Consider the following 15,245-nt stretch of genomic DNA (forward strand, 5'->3'; position numbering starts at 1 on the left):
CACTAGTCCTGTTCCCCCCAGTACAAGGTCCACTCGTCCTGTTCCCCCCAGTACAACGTCCACTAGTCCTGTTCCTCCCAGTACAACGTCCACTAGTCCTGTTCCTCCCAGTACAAGGTCCACTAGTCCTGTTCCTCCCAGTACAACGTCCACTAGTCCTGTTCCTCCCAGTACAACGTCCACTAGTCCTGTTCCTCCCAGTACAACGTTCACTAGTCCTGTTCCTCCCAGTACAACGTCCACTAGTCCTGTTCCTCCCAGTACAACGTCCAGTAGTCCTGTTCCTCCCAGTACAACGTCCACTAGTCCTGTTCCCCCCAGTACAACGTCCACTCGTCCTGTTCCTCCCAGTACAACGTCCACTAGTCCTGTTCCCCCCAGTACAAGGTCCACTAGTCCTGTTCCCCCCAGTACAAGGTCCACTAGTCCTGTTCCCCCCAGTACAAGGTCCACTAGTCCTGTTCCTCCCAGTACAACGTCCACTAGTCCTGTTCCTCCCAGTACAACGTCCACTAGTCCTGTTCCTCCCAGTACAACGTCCACTAGTCCTGTTCCCCCCAGTACAAGGTCCACTAGTCCTGTTCCCCCCAATACAACGTCCACTAGTCCTGTTCCTCCCAGTACAACGTCCACTAGTCCTGTTCCCCCCAATACAACGTCCACTAGTCCTGTTCCCCCAGTTCAACATCCACTAGTCCTGTTCCTCCCAGTACAACGTCCACTAGTCCTGTTCCCCCCAGTACAACGTCCACTAGTCCTGTTCCCCCCAATACAACGTCCACTAGTCCTGTTCCCCCCAGTACAACGTCCACTAGTCCTGTTCCTCCCAGTACAACGTCCACTAGTCCTGTTCCTCCCAGTACAACGTCCACTAGTCCTGTTCCCCCCAGTACAACGTCCACTAGTCCTGTTCCCCCCAGTACAACGTCCACTAGTCCTGTTCCCCCCAGTACAACGTCCACTAGTCCTGTTCCCCCCAGTACAACGTCCACTAGTCCTGTTCCCCCCAGTTCAACGTCCACTAGTCCTGTTCCCCCCAGTACAACGTCCACTAGTCCTGTTCCCCCCAGTACAACGTCCACTAGTCCTGTTCCCCCCAGTACAACGTCCACTAGTCCTGTTCCCCCCAGTACAACGTCCACTAGTCCTGTTCCCCCCAGTACAAGGTCCACTCGTCCTGTTCCTCCCAGTACAACGTCCACTAGTCCTGTTCCCCCCAGTACAAGGTCCACTCGTCCTGTTCCTCCCAGTACAACGTCCACTAGTCCTGTTCCCCCCAGTACAAGGTCCACTAGTCCTGTTCCCCCCAGTACAACGTCCACTAGTCCTGTTCCCCCCAGTACAAGGTCCACTAGTCCTGTTCTTCCCAGTACAACGTCCACTAGTCCTGTTCCCCCCAGTACAACGTCCACTAGTCCTGTTCCCCCCAGTACAACGTCCACTCGTCCTGTTCCCCCCAGTACAAGGTCCACTAGTCCTGTTCCCCCCAGTACAACGTCCACTCGTCCTGTTCCCCCCAGTACAAGGTCCACTAGTCCTGTTCCTCCCAGTACAACGTCCACTAGTCCTGTTCCCCCCAGTACAACGTCCACTAGTCCTGTTCCTCCCAGTACAACGTCCACTAGTCCTGTTCCTCCCAGTACAACGTCCACTAGTCCTGTTCCCCCCAGTACAAGGTCCACTAGTCCTGTTCTTCCCAGTACAACGTCCACTAGTCCTGTTCCTCCCAGTACAACGTCCACTAGTCCTGTTCCCCCCAGTACAACGTCCACTAGTCCTGTTCCCCCCAGTACAAGGTCCACTAGTCCTGTTCTTCCCAGTACAACGTCCACTAGTCCTGTTCCTCCCAGTACAAGGTCCACTAGTCCTGTTCCCCCCAGTACAAGGTCCACTAGTCCTGTTCCCCCCAGTACAACGTCCACTAGTCCTGTTCCCCCCAGTACAAGGTCCACTAGTCCTGTTCTTCCCAGTACAACGTCCACTCGTCCTGTTCCCCCCAGTACAACGTCCACTAGTCCTGTTCCCCCCAGTACAAGGTCCACTAGTCCTGTTCTTCCCAGTACAACGTCCACTAGTCCTGTTCCTCCCAGTACAAGGTCCACTAGTCCTGTTCCCCCCAGTACAACGTCCACTAGTCCTGTTCCCCACAGTACAACGTCCACTAGTCCTGTTCCCCCCAGTACAACGTCCACTAGTCCTGTTCCTCCCAGTACAAGGTCCACTAGTCCTGTTCATCCCAGTACAACGTCCACTAGTCCTGTTCCTCCCAGTACAACGTCCACTAGTCCTGTTCCTCCCAGTACAAGGTCCACTCGTCCTGTTCCCCCCAGTACAACGTCCACTAGTCCTGTTCCTCCCAGTACAAGGTCCACTCGTCCTGTTCCCCCCAGTACAACGTCCACTAGTCCTGTTCCCCCCAGTACAACGTCCACTAGTCCTGTTCCTCCCAGTACAAGGTCCACTCGTCCTGTTCCCCCCAGTACAATGTCCACTAGTCCTGTTCCCCCCAGTACAAGGTCCACTAGTCCTGTTCCTCCCAGTACAACGTCCACTCGTCCTGTTCCCCCCAGTACAACGTCCACTAGTCCTGTTCCCCCCAGTACAACGTCCACTAGTCCTGTTCCTCCCAGTACAACGTCCACTCGTCCTGTTCCCCCCAGTACAACGTCCACTAGTCCTGTTCCCCCCAGTACAACGTCCACTAGTCCTGTTCCTCCCAGTACAAGGTCCACTAGTCCTGTTCCCCACAGTACAACGTCCACTAGTCCTGTTCCTCCCAGTACAACGTCCACTAGTCCTGTTCCCCCCAATACAACGTCCACTAGTCCTGTTCTTCCCAGTACAACGTCCACTAGTCCTGTTCCCCCCAGTACAACGTCCACTAGTCCTGTTCTTCCCAGTACAAGGTCCACTAGTCCTGTTCCCCACAGTACAACGTCCACTAGTCCTGTTCCCCCCAGTACAACGTCCACTAGTCCTGTTCCTCCCAGTACAACGTCCACTAGTCCTGTTCCTCCCTGTACAACGTCCACTAGTCCTGTTCCCCCCAGTACAACGTCCACTAGTCCTGTTCCTCCCAGTACAACGTCCACTAGTCCTGTTCCCCCCAGTACAACGTCCACTAGTCCTGTTCTTCCCAGTACAAGGTCCACTAGTCCTGTTCCCCACAGTACAACGTCCACTAGTCCTGTTCCCCCCAGTACAACGTCCACTAGTCCTGTTCCCCCCAGTACAACGTCCACTAGTCCTGTTCCTCCCAGTACAACGTCCACTAGTCCTGTTCCCCCCAGTACAACGTCCACTAGTCCTGTTCTTCCCAGTACAAGGTCCACTAGTCCTGTTCCCCACAGTACAACGTCCACTAGTCCTGTTCCCCCCAGTACAACGTCCACTAGTCCTGTTCCTCCCAGTACAACGTCCACTAGTCCTGTTCTTCCCAGTACAACGTCCACTAGTCCTGTTCTTCCCAGTACAACGTCCACTAGACCTGTTCCCCCCAGTACAACGTCCACTCGTCCTGTTCCCCCCAGTACAACGTCCACTAGTCCTGTTCCCCCCAGTACAACGTCCACTCGTCCTGTTCCCCCCAATACAACGTCCACTAGTCCTGTTCTTCCCAGTACAACGTCCACTAGTCCTGTTCCCCCCAGTACAAGGTCCACTCGTCCTGTTCCCCCCAGTACAACGTCCACTAGTCCTGTTCCCCCCAGTACAACGTCCACTCGTCCTGTTCCTCCCAGTACAACGTCCACTCGTCCTGTTCTTCCCAGTACAACGTCCACTAGTCCTGTTCCTCCCAGTACAACGTCCACGAGTCCTGTTCCCCCCAGTACAACGTCCACTAGTCCTGTTCCCCCCAGTACAACGTCCACTAGTCCTGTTCCCCCCAGTACAACGTCCACTAGTCCTGTTCCCCCCAGTACAATGTCCACTAGTCCTGTTCCCCCCAGTACAACGTCCACTAGTCCTGTTCCTCCCAGTACAATGTCCACTAGTCCTGTTCTTCCCAGTACAACGTCCACTAGTCCTGTTCCCCCCAGTACAACGTCCACTCGTCCTGTTCTTCCCAGTACAACGTCCACTAGTCCTGTTCCTCCCAGTACAATGTCCACTAGTCCTGTTCTTCCCAGTACAACGTCCACTAGTCCTGTTCCCCCCAGTACAACGTCCACTAGTCCTGTTCCCCCCAGTACAACGTCCACTAGTCCTGTTCCCCCCAATACAAGCTCCACTAGTCCTGTTCCCCCCAGTACAACGTCCACTAGTCCTGTTCCCCCCAGTACAAGCTCCACTAGTCCTGTTCCCCCCAGTACAACGTCCACTAGTCCTGTTCCCCCCAGTACAACGTCCACTAGTCCTGTTCCCCCCAGTACAACGTCCACTAGTCCTGTTCTTCCCAGGACAACGTCCACTAGTCCTGTTTCTCCCAGTACAACGTCCACTAGTCCTGTTCCCCCCAGTACAATGTCCACTAGTCCTGTTCCCCACAGTACAACGTCCACTAGTCCTGTTCCCCCCAGTACAACGTCCACTAGTCCTGTTCTTCCCAGTACAACGTCCACTAGTCCTGTTCCCCCCAGTACAACGTCCACTAGTCCTGTTCCCCCCAGTACAAGCTCCACTAGTCCTGTTCTTCCCAGTACAACGTCCACTAGTCCTGTTCCTCCCAGTTCAACGTCCACTAGTCCTGTTCCCCCCAGTACAACGTCCACTAGTCCTGTTCCCCCCAGTACAACGTCCACTAGTCCTGTTCCCCCCAGTTCAACGTCCACTAGTCCTGTTCCCCCCAATACAAGCTCCACTAGTCCTGTTCCCCCCAGTACAACGTCCACTAGTCCTGTTCCTCCCAGTTCAACGTCCACTAGTCCTGTTCCTCCCAGTACAACGTCCACTAGTCCTGTTCCCCCCAGTACAACGTCCACTAGTCCTGTTCCCCCCAGTACAACGTCCACTAGTCCTGTTCCCCCCAGTACAACGTCCACTCGTCCTGTTCCTCCCAGTACAACGTCCACTAGTCCTGTTCTTCCCAGTACAACGTCCACTAGTCCTGTTCCCCCCAGTACAACGTCCACTAGTCCTGTTCCCCCCAGTACAACGTCCACTAGTCCTGTTCATCCCAGTACAACGTCCACTAGTCCTGTTCTTCCCAGTACAACGTCCACTAGTCCTGTTCCTCCGAGTACAACGTCCACTAGTCCTGTTCCCCCCAGTACAACGTCCACTAGTCCTGTTCCCCCCAGTACAACGTCCACTAGTCCTGTTCCCCCCAGTACAACGTCCACTAGTCCTGTTCCCCCCAGTACAACGTCCACTAGTCCTGTTCCCCCCAGTACAACGTCCACTAGTCCTGTTCCCCCCAGTACAACGTCCACTAGTCCTGTTCCCCCCAGTACAAGGTCCACTCGTCCTGTTCCCCCCAGTACAACGTCCACTAGTCCTGTTCCTCCCAGTACAACGTCCACTAGTCCTGTTCCTCCCAGTACAATGTCCACTAGTCCTGTTCCTCCCAGTACAACGTCCACTAGTCCTGTTCCTCCCAGTACAATGTCCACTAGTCCTGTTCCCACCAGTACAACGTCCACTAGTCCTGTTCCTCCCAGTACAACGTCCACTAGTCCTGTTCCTCCCAGTACAACGTCCAGTAGTCCTGTTCCTCCCAGTACAACGTCCACTAGTCCTGTTCCCCCCAGTACAACGTTCACTAGTCCTGTTCCTCCCAGTACAACGTCCACTCGTCCTGTTCCCCCCAGTACAACGTCCACTAGTCCTGTTCCTCCCAGTACAACGTCCACTAGTCCTGTTCCCCCCAGTACAACGTCCACTCGTCCTGTTCCCCACAGTACAACGTCCACTAGTCCTGTTCCTCCCAGTACAACGTCCACTAGTCCTGTTCCCCCCAGTACAAGGTCCACTAGTCCTGTTCCCCCCAGTACAAGGTCCACTAGTCCTGTTCCCCCCAGTACAAGGTCCACTAGTCCTGTTCCTCCCAGTACAACGTCCACTAGTCCTGTTCCTCCCAGTACAACGTCCACTAGTCCTGTTCCTCCCAGTACAACGTCCACTAGTCCTGTTCCCCCCAGTACAAGGTCCACTAGTCCTGTTCCCCCCAATACAACGTCCACTAGTCCTGTTCCTCCCAGTACAACGTCCACTAGTCCTGTTCCCCCCAATACAACGTCCACTAGTCCTGTTCCCCCAGTTCAACATCCACTAGTCCTGTTCCTCCCAGTACAACGTCCACTAGTCCTGTTCCCCCCAGTACAACGTCCACTAGTCCTGTTCCTCCCAGTACAACGTCCACTAGTCCTGTTCCCCCCAGTACAACGTCCACTCGTCCTGTTCCCCACAGTACAACGTCCACTAGTCCTGTTCCTCCCAGTACAACGTCCACTAGTCCTGTTCCCCCCAGTACAAGGTCCACTAGTCCTGTTCCTCCCAGTACAACGTCCACTAGTCCTGTTCCTCCCAGTACAACGTCCACTAGTCCTGTTCCCCCCAGTACAAGGTCCACTAGTCCTGTTCCCCCCAATACAACGTCCACTAGTCCTGTTCCTCCCAGTACAACGTCCACTAGTCCTGTTCCCCCCAATACAACGTCCACTAGTCCTGTTCCCCCAGTTCAACATCCACTAGTCCTGTTCCTCCCAGTACAACGTCCACTAGTCCTGTTCCCCCCAGTACAACGTCCACTAGTCCTGTTCCCCCCAGTACAACGTCCACTAGTCCTGTTCCCCCCAGTACAACGTCCACTAGTCCTGTTCCCCCCAGTACAACGTCCACTAGTCCTGTTCCCCCCAGTACAACGTCCACTAGTCCTGTTCCCCCCAGTACAACGTCCACTAGTCCTGTTCCTCCCAGTACAACGTCCACTAGTCCTGTTCCCCCCAGTACAAGGTCCACTCGTCCTGTTCCTCCCAGTACAACGTCCACTAGTCCTGTTCCCCCCAGTACAACGTCCACTAGTCCTGTTCCCCCCAGTACAAGGTCCACTAGTCCTGTTCCCCCCAGTACAACGTCCACTAGTCCTGTTCCCCCCAGTACAAGGTCCACTAGTCCTGTTCTTCCCAGTACAACGTCCACTAGTCCTGTTCCCCCCAGTACAACGTCCACTCGTCCTGTTCCCCCCAGTACAAGGTCCACTAGTCCTGTTCCTCCCAGTACAACGTCCACTAGTCCTGTTCCCCCCAGTACAACGTCCACTAGTCCTGTTCCTCCCAGTACAACGTCCACTAGTCCTGTTCCTCCCAGTACAACGTCCACTAGTCCTGTTCCCCCCAGTACAAGGTCCACTAGTCCTGTTCCCCCCAGTACAACGTCCACTAGTCCTGTTCCTCCCAGTACAAGGTCCACTAGTCCTGTTCATCCCAGTACAACGTCCACTAGTCCTGTTCCTCCCAGTACAAGGTCCACTCGTCCTGTTCCCCCCAGTACAACGTCCACTAGTCCTGTTCCTCCCAGTACAAGGTCCACTCGTCCTGTTCCCCCCAGTACAACGTCCACTAGTCCTGTTCCCCCCAGTACAACGTCCACTAGTCCTGTTCCTCCCAGTACAAGGTCCACTCGTCCTGTTCCCCCCAGTACAATGTCCACTAGTCCTGTTCCCCCCAGTACAAGGTCCACTAGTCCTGTTCCTCCCAGTACAACGTCCACTCGTCCTGTTCCCCCCAGTACAACGTCCACTAGTCCTGTTCCCCCCAGTACAACGTCCACTAGTCCTGTTCCTCCCAGTACAACGTCCACTCGTCCTGTTCCCCCCAGTACAACGTCCACTAGTCCTGTTCCCCCCAGTACAACGTCCACTAGTCCTGTTCCTCCCAGTACAAGGTCCACTAGTCCTGTTCCCCACAGTACAACGTCCACTAGTCCTGTTCCTCCCAGTACAACGTCCACTAGTCCTGTTCCCCCCAGTACAACGTCCACTAGTCCTGTTCCCCACAGTACAACGTCCACTAGTCCTGTTCCTCCCAGTACAACGTCCACTAGTCCTGTTCCCCCCAGTACAACGTCCACTAGTCCTGTTCCCCCCAGTACAACGTCCACTAGTCCTGTTCCCCCCAGTACAAGGTCCACTAGTCCTGTTCCCCACAGTACAACGTCCACTAGTCCTGTTCCTCCCAGTACAAGGTCCACTCGTCCTGTTCCCCCCAGTACAACGTCCACTAGTCCTGTTCCCCCCAGTACAACGTCCACTAGTCCTGTTCCTCCCAGTACAAGGTCCACTCGTCCTGTTCCCCCCAGTACAACGTCCACTAGTCCTGTTCCCCCCAGTACAACGTCCACTAGTCCTGTTCCTCCCAGTACAAGGTCCACTCGTCCTGTTCCCCCCAGTACAACGTCCACTAGTCCTGTTCCCCCCAGTACAAGGTCCACTAGTCCTGTTCCTCCCAGTACAAGGTCCACTAGTCCTGTTCCCCACAGTACAACGTCCACTAGTCCTGTTCCTCCCAGTACAACGTCCACTAGTCCTGTTCCTCCCAGTACAACGTCCACTAGTCCTGTTCTTCCCAGTACAAGGTCCACTCGTCCTGTTCCTCCCAGTACAAGGTCCACTAGTCCTGTTCCCCCCAGTACAACGTCCACTAGTCCTGTTCCTCCCAGTACAACGTCCACTAGTCCTGTTCCCCCCAATACAACGTCCACTAGTCCTGTTCCCCACAGTACAACGTCCACTAGTCCTGTTCCTCCCAGTACAACGTCCACTAGTCCTGTTCCCCACAGTACAACGTCCACTAGTCCTGTTCCTCCCAGTACAACGTCCACTAGTCCTGTTCCTCCCAGTACAACGTCCACTAGTCCTGTTCTTCCCAGTACAACGTCCACTAGTCCTGTTCCCCCCAATACAACGTCCACTAGTCCTGTTCCCCCCAGTACAACGTCCACTAGTCCTGTTCCCCCCAGTACAACGTCCACTAGTCCTGTTCCTCCCAGTACAACGTCCACTAGTCCTGTTCTTCCCAGTACAACGTCCACTAGTCCTGTTCCCCCCAGTACAACGTCCACTAGTCCTGTTCCCCCCAGTACAACGTCCACTAGTCCTGTTCCCCCCAGTACAACGTCCACTAGTCCTGTTCCCCCCAGTACAACGTCCACTAGTCCTGTTCCTCCCAGTACAATGTCCACTAGTCCTGTTCCCCCCAGTACAACGTCCACTAGTCCTGTTCCCCCCAGTACAACGTCCACTAGTCCTGTTCCTCCCAGTACAATGTCCACTAGTCCTGTTCCCCCCAGTACAACGTCCACTAGTCCTGTTCCCCCCAGTACAACGTCCACTAGTCCTGTTCCCCCCAGTACAACGTCCACTAGTCCTGCTCCCCCCAGTACAATGTCCACTAGTCCTGTTCCCCCCAGTACAACGTCCACTAGTCCTGTTCCCCCCAGTACAACGTCCACTAGTCCTGTTCCTCCCAGTACAATGTCCACTAGTCCTGTTCCCCCCAGTACAACGTCCACTAGTCCTGTTCCCCCCAGTACAACGTCCACTAGTCCTGTTCCTCCCAGTACAATGTCCACTAGTCCTGTTCTTCCCAGTACAACGTCCACTAGTCCTGTTCCCCCCAATACAACGTCCACTAGTCCTGTTCCCCCCAGTACAACGTCCACTAGTCCTGTTCCTCCCAGTACAACGTCCACTAGTCCTGTTCTTCCCAGTACAACGTCCACTAGTCCTGTTCCCCCCAGTACAACGTCCACTCGTCCTGTTCCCCCCAGTACAACGTCCACTAGTCCTGTTCCCCCCAGTACAACGTCCACTCGTCCTGTTCCCCCCAGTACAACGTCCACTAGTCCTGTTCCCCCCAGTTCAACGTCCACTAGTCCTGTTCCTCCCAATACAACGTCCACTAGTCCTGTTCCCCCCAGTACAACGTCCACTAGTCCTGTTCCCCCCAGTACAAGCTCCACTAGTCCTGTTCCCCCCAGTACAACGTCCACTAGTCCTGTTCCCCCCAGTACAACGTCCACTAGTCCTGTTCTTCCCAGTACAACGTCCACTAGTCCTGTTCCTCCCAGTACAACGTCCACTAGTCCTGTTCCCCCCAGTACAATGTCCACTAGTCCTGTTCTTCCCAGTACAACGTCCACTAGTCCTGTTCCTCCCAGTTCAACGTCCACTAGTCCTGTTCCCCCCAGTACAACGTCCACTAGTCCTGTTCCCCCCAGTACAAGGTCCACTCGTCCTGTTCTTCCCAGTACAAGGTCCACTCGTCCTGTTCTTCCCAGTACAAGGTCCACTAGTCCTGTTCCCCCCAGTACAACGTCCACTCGTCCTGTTCCTCCCAGTACAACGTCCACTAGTCCTGTTCCTCCCAGTACAAGGTCCACTCATCCTGTTCCTCCCAGTACAACGTCCACTAGTCCTGTTCCTCCCAGTACAATGTCCACTAGTCCTGTTCCTCCCAGTACAACGTCCACTAGTCCTGTTCCTCCCAGTACAATGTCCACTAGTCCTGTTCCTCCCAGTACAACGTCCACTAGTCCTGTTCTTCCCAGTACAACGTCCACTAGTCCTGTTCCTCCCAGTACAACGTCCACTAGTCCTGTTCCCCACAGTACAACGTCCACTAGTCCTGTTCCTCCCAGTACAATGTCCACTAGTCCTGTTCTTCCCAGTACAAGGTCCACTAATCCTGTTCCCCCCAGTACAACGTCCACTAGTCCTGTTCCTCCCAGTACAACGTCCACTAGTCCTGTTCTTCCCAGTACAAGGTCCACTAGTCCTGTTCCCCCCAGTACAACGTCCACTAGTCCTGTTCCCCCCAGTACAATGTTCACTAGTCCTGTTCCCCCCAGTACAATGTCTACTAGTCCTGCTCCCCCCAGTACAATGTCCACTAGTCCTGTTCCCCCCAGTACAAGGTCCAGTAGTCCTGTTCCCCCCAGTACAAGGTCCAGTAGTCCTGTTCCCCCAGTACAACGTCAGCTAGCCCCCTCCCCTTTTCCCCAGTACAGGATCGTAACCTCCTTCCACCCCAAATAGAAAGCCTGATAGGCCCCTGTACCCACCCAATCCAGTACAAGACTCAGTAGTTCCCACTTCACAGCACTGATCACTTTGGACATTCAGGAGACTGGAGTATTGTTACGTTACTGACCTCATCTTTATTTACGAATCCCCAGATCCCAGCAGCCACCTCACAAGCAAATAGGATCACCAGGCAGGCGAAGAACTGCAGGAAAAGGGAAAAAGAGTGAACATTAATACAGCTCCGGTTAATAACACCTGCACAGCACCCAGGTCCCCGCTCAATATGAACCTGCGTGTAAAATTATTATACTGTGACTAGACAGGGCATTGTAACAGCGAGAGACAGAGTGTTTTCTATTACAGTAAGGTAGCAAAAATAAAAAGGGGCTATTTGAAATGTTAATATATGTTGAGAGTGGGACAGGAATAGTCTTACTGTATTTTGGGCAAGTTGGACCTTAAGAAGGGCACTGAATGATTAAGTCCAAAGGGGACAAAAGCCCATTTAAGCATTGCAGAGGTGGAAGTGCTGGGGGGTGGGAAAGGAATAGGGGCCAAGTTGAAATAAACGGTCTCAGTGGTGGGCAAGATTTGGGGTTTGATGCTCAGCTTTGGACTGAATAGCAAACCTGGCTTTCACCTAATTTAGTTCAACCTGAGTGAATGGTTGGGGAAGGAGGTGGAGTCAGTGGCGAGAGAATGGATTTTATGATGGGGCTGATACTGCTGAGCTCAGCCTTGCCAACGTTGAGCTAGAGGAAGTTGCAGTGGCACAGAGATGATTGTGGAGTTGAGAGACGTGTCGGAGAGGTAGACTTGTGTGTCAAACATATTTATGGAAGCTGACCCCAGGATGATGCCACTGAGGGGAGGCATGTAGATGAAATGGAGGGGGCCAGACAGGTCCTTGGGGAACTCAATGAAATGGTGAGGGAGTTTGGAGCAAAATCATTCCTGTGCGATGTACTGGCTATGTTCAGATAGATAGGAGTGGACCAATACTAGGCCAGTCGCACAGAGTTGACCAATGCAGGAAAGACAATGCAGGAGGATGATTATCAAATGTTGTGGAGAGGTTGAAGAGGACTTGCACGGATCTAACATGGGTCAGGGCCAGAGACGTTATTCAGGACTATGGCCACGGCGTAATGTTACAAGAATGCAGACTGGAGGGATTCAAACAAGGAATTTTGAGAGAGATGGGAGGCGTCGATACACTTAGAAGGAAGGGAGGTTGGAGGTGGGGCAGTGGTTGGAGATCACAGATGGGCCAAAGGTGGATTTTCTGAGGAGGGGTGTGATGCCAGCCATTTTTAAATGACGAGTGCTTAAAGAAAGGGAAGCCATGAACAATGTCAGCTAGAATGAGGACCAAGAGGGGAAGTTTGGTGGTCTGGTGTTGGGTAAAGAGAGCAAGAGCTAGGTCTCATGGAAGATACATGGATAGATGGCATGGGGGAAAAATGCTCAGAGGATTAGAGCTGGAATGGATAGGGGTCTCAGGGGATGTTAGGAGCATGGGTGGGAGGGGGAGAGGAGGGGAGGAAGCAAAAAAGGCAGCTGCATGGATGGGCTTAATCTTAAAGATTATGAAATCAGTGAGCTCTTTCCACCATGATGTGCTGTGAGAAAGCCCAGAACATTAACAATCATTTCTTCAAACAAAAAACAAGGAGGTTGGTCAAACAGAATCTCTGCTGAATTCATGTTGGTGTTTGATTGATAGGTATCGTACAGATAATCATCAAAGTTACTCCTGATAATCGATCCCATTATTTTATCTAGTACTGGCACAAGACTAATGGGTTTGTAGTTGCCTAGATCTGTTTGATTGCTGTTTTTGAAAATGGGCACTATGTTAGTCTGCTTCCAATTTACCAGGACTTCCCCAGTGATCAACTCCTTTATAATGATCGTTAACACTTCAAACCTCAGCTCTCAGCACTTGGGAATAAATACCATCCATCCCTGGAGATTTGGTTCTTTTGAGCTCTTTTAGCCAGTTTCAGATTTCCATATAATTTATATTGAAGTATTTAACTCTATTTGGATTATCACTAGTAGGGAGGACATGCTGCTCGTATCCAGCCTCGTGAATACTTGAAGGTATCATTGAGCAAATTAACTACCTTATGCTCATCCTCACTTCAAACCCAATTAGCATCTTTAGAGGTCTCACCTCCATGTGACCCCGATTTAAATGTATTCATGAGGATCCTGCCTAGGTCAGATGGGCACCTCAGCCGCCTATTAAACCAGCAGCAGGGAGATGGCGGGGGGGGGGGGGAGTAGTTTCCATACCGCCTGGTTTCTGCTGGGGGAAGGGAGTTAAAATCCCCATTAGGTTATAAAGCAGTGCTTATAAAAGTGCTGGAAAGTGCCACTTGTGGACATCAGGTTGGGAGGATTGAGCTCGGCTGTGATGTCTCCATTACAGAGCTGCCTGCCGAAGTTCACCGTCTAGGCTTGCTTATTTAGAATGGCCACTTGGGCAAGGTGCTGGAGGGCAACAGGTGCCCCTAAAATGGTATCACAGCAAGAATCAGCGCCTTCAGGACAAGAGGGGAGCAAATTGACCAAAACAAAAGAGCAGGAAATGGAGCGGGTAGAGTACAGCCCCCACCTCCACTAATAAAACCAAGTATTGATTGACTGCAATCAACCTGCCAAGCAAAAGTAAACAGGAAATCTGGCACCAACACAAAGCAATCAGAAAAGGATTTGGAAAATAAGTAACCAGCTGTAGGGTAGATGATAGTCGAGCCACTTAGTTTCAGAGATAATGTCATGAAACCACCTCGATGGTTACAGGAGGAGCAGATGTGAAAATGATTACCTCCAGTGAGGTGTGTTGCAACCAAACATCTCCCTACTCAGAATGAAAGATACAATTAAACGAGAGGCTCGAGGGGGTCTAGGTGGTGCAGTGGGTTAAACCTCTGGGACCTGGGTTCATCCCAAACCAGACGTCTAGGATTTAATTTTGCTGTGTCTGCAGACGCGAGAGTGATACCTGTTCTGTGTTGGGACACAATTTGTCATCACAGTGCATTTGTAAACATGATGTGGAGATGCCGGTGATGGACTGGGGTTGACAATTGTAAACAATTTTACAACACCAAGTTATAGTCCAGCAATTTTATTTTAAATTCACAAGCTTTCGGAGGCTTCCCCCTTCCTCAGGAAGGGGGAAGCCTCCGAAAGCTTGTGAATTTAAAATAAAATTGCTGGACTATAACTTGGTGTTGTAAAATTGTTTACATTTGTAAACAGACTTGGGAGGGGCTTGGAGAGTTGGAGAAACACTTTCTCGTGGAAATGGTGCTGTTTAAAAAGATCTTTAACCGGAACGTGACACTGAGCCGTTTAAAGGATTGTGGACCTGCACATTGATCTAATTCATTTGCAAAACTGGAAATTTCTAAAATGTTTGAGGCTGTGCATGTTTGATTTGACTAGATTCTTTGTTTTGTGTGTGTGAGGGGACGTTAAATGTGGGGAATGAAACACTTTCTATCTCAGGCACTGTGGCATTTTTCTAGGATTTTCTGTTTCGATTCCAATGACTAACTTCGAGGGCCAGCATGGAGGGTTCGGTGCCCTGTGGTACAAGGCTCTCTTGGTACGATGCAGACTTACATCATTGCAGAAGTTAGCCAGCTGCACTTCGTAAGCAGTAGAGCAAAACTGCCAGCCCTGGGCTCGAGACTCCTTTCTCATAATAGAGAGCTTCTCATCCCAGTGAGGCAAGAGGCCACTATATATCCTGAGCCTCAAAAATGGTCACATTTGGGAAAATGGATGGAACGTTGGACCAAACAAGGCTGTGAGGCAGTACACACACACACACACACACACACTTGGGCATACACCCCTGCGTGTGTGAGTGTAATGTATGCTTTCCTGTTGGTTTGATGGTAAATAGCCTATGTGGTTTGATAATTATCTAAACAACTTGCAATTAACTTTAATGTAGAAAAACAGGTGCCGCCGAGCCAAAGCCGGCAATATTGGGAGGGGCGACCAAAAGTTTGGTCAAAGAGGTGGGTTTTAAGGAGAATCTTAAAGGCAGAGAGGGAGGTGGAGAAGCAGAGAGGAGATTCCAGAGAGCAGGGCCTAGGCAGCAGAAGTCACAGCTGCCAACAGTGGGCGAAGGGAGGGATGATGCATATAAGGCCGGAATGAAATGAATGGAGAGGTGACAAAGATAGGGAGGGGCGAGACTATGTGGATGAGAATTTTAAATTTGAGGCAATGGGGGACCGGGGGCCAAAGTACGCCA

General features: G+C 52.2%; 1 protein-coding gene across 1 annotated transcript in view; it reads right to left on the reverse strand.

Annotated features, from left to right (window-relative positions):
• The window catches only part of LOC137327874 (CD81 antigen-like), an 82,001-nt gene that overhangs the window by 17,769 nt on the left and 48,987 nt on the right, over positions 1-15,245 (reverse strand). Inside the window, exon 3 of the mRNA XM_067993758.1 lies at positions 11,091-11,165. Within this exon, the coding sequence (XP_067849859.1) occupies positions 11,091-11,165 (75 nt within the window). The remainder of the gene's footprint in view (positions 1-11,090; positions 11,166-15,245) is intronic.

Source organism: Heptranchias perlo, chromosome 12 (assembly GCF_035084215.1).
Source record: "Heptranchias perlo isolate sHepPer1 chromosome 12, sHepPer1.hap1, whole genome shotgun sequence".
NCBI lineage: Eukaryota > Metazoa > Chordata > Chondrichthyes > Hexanchiformes > Hexanchidae > Heptranchias > Heptranchias perlo.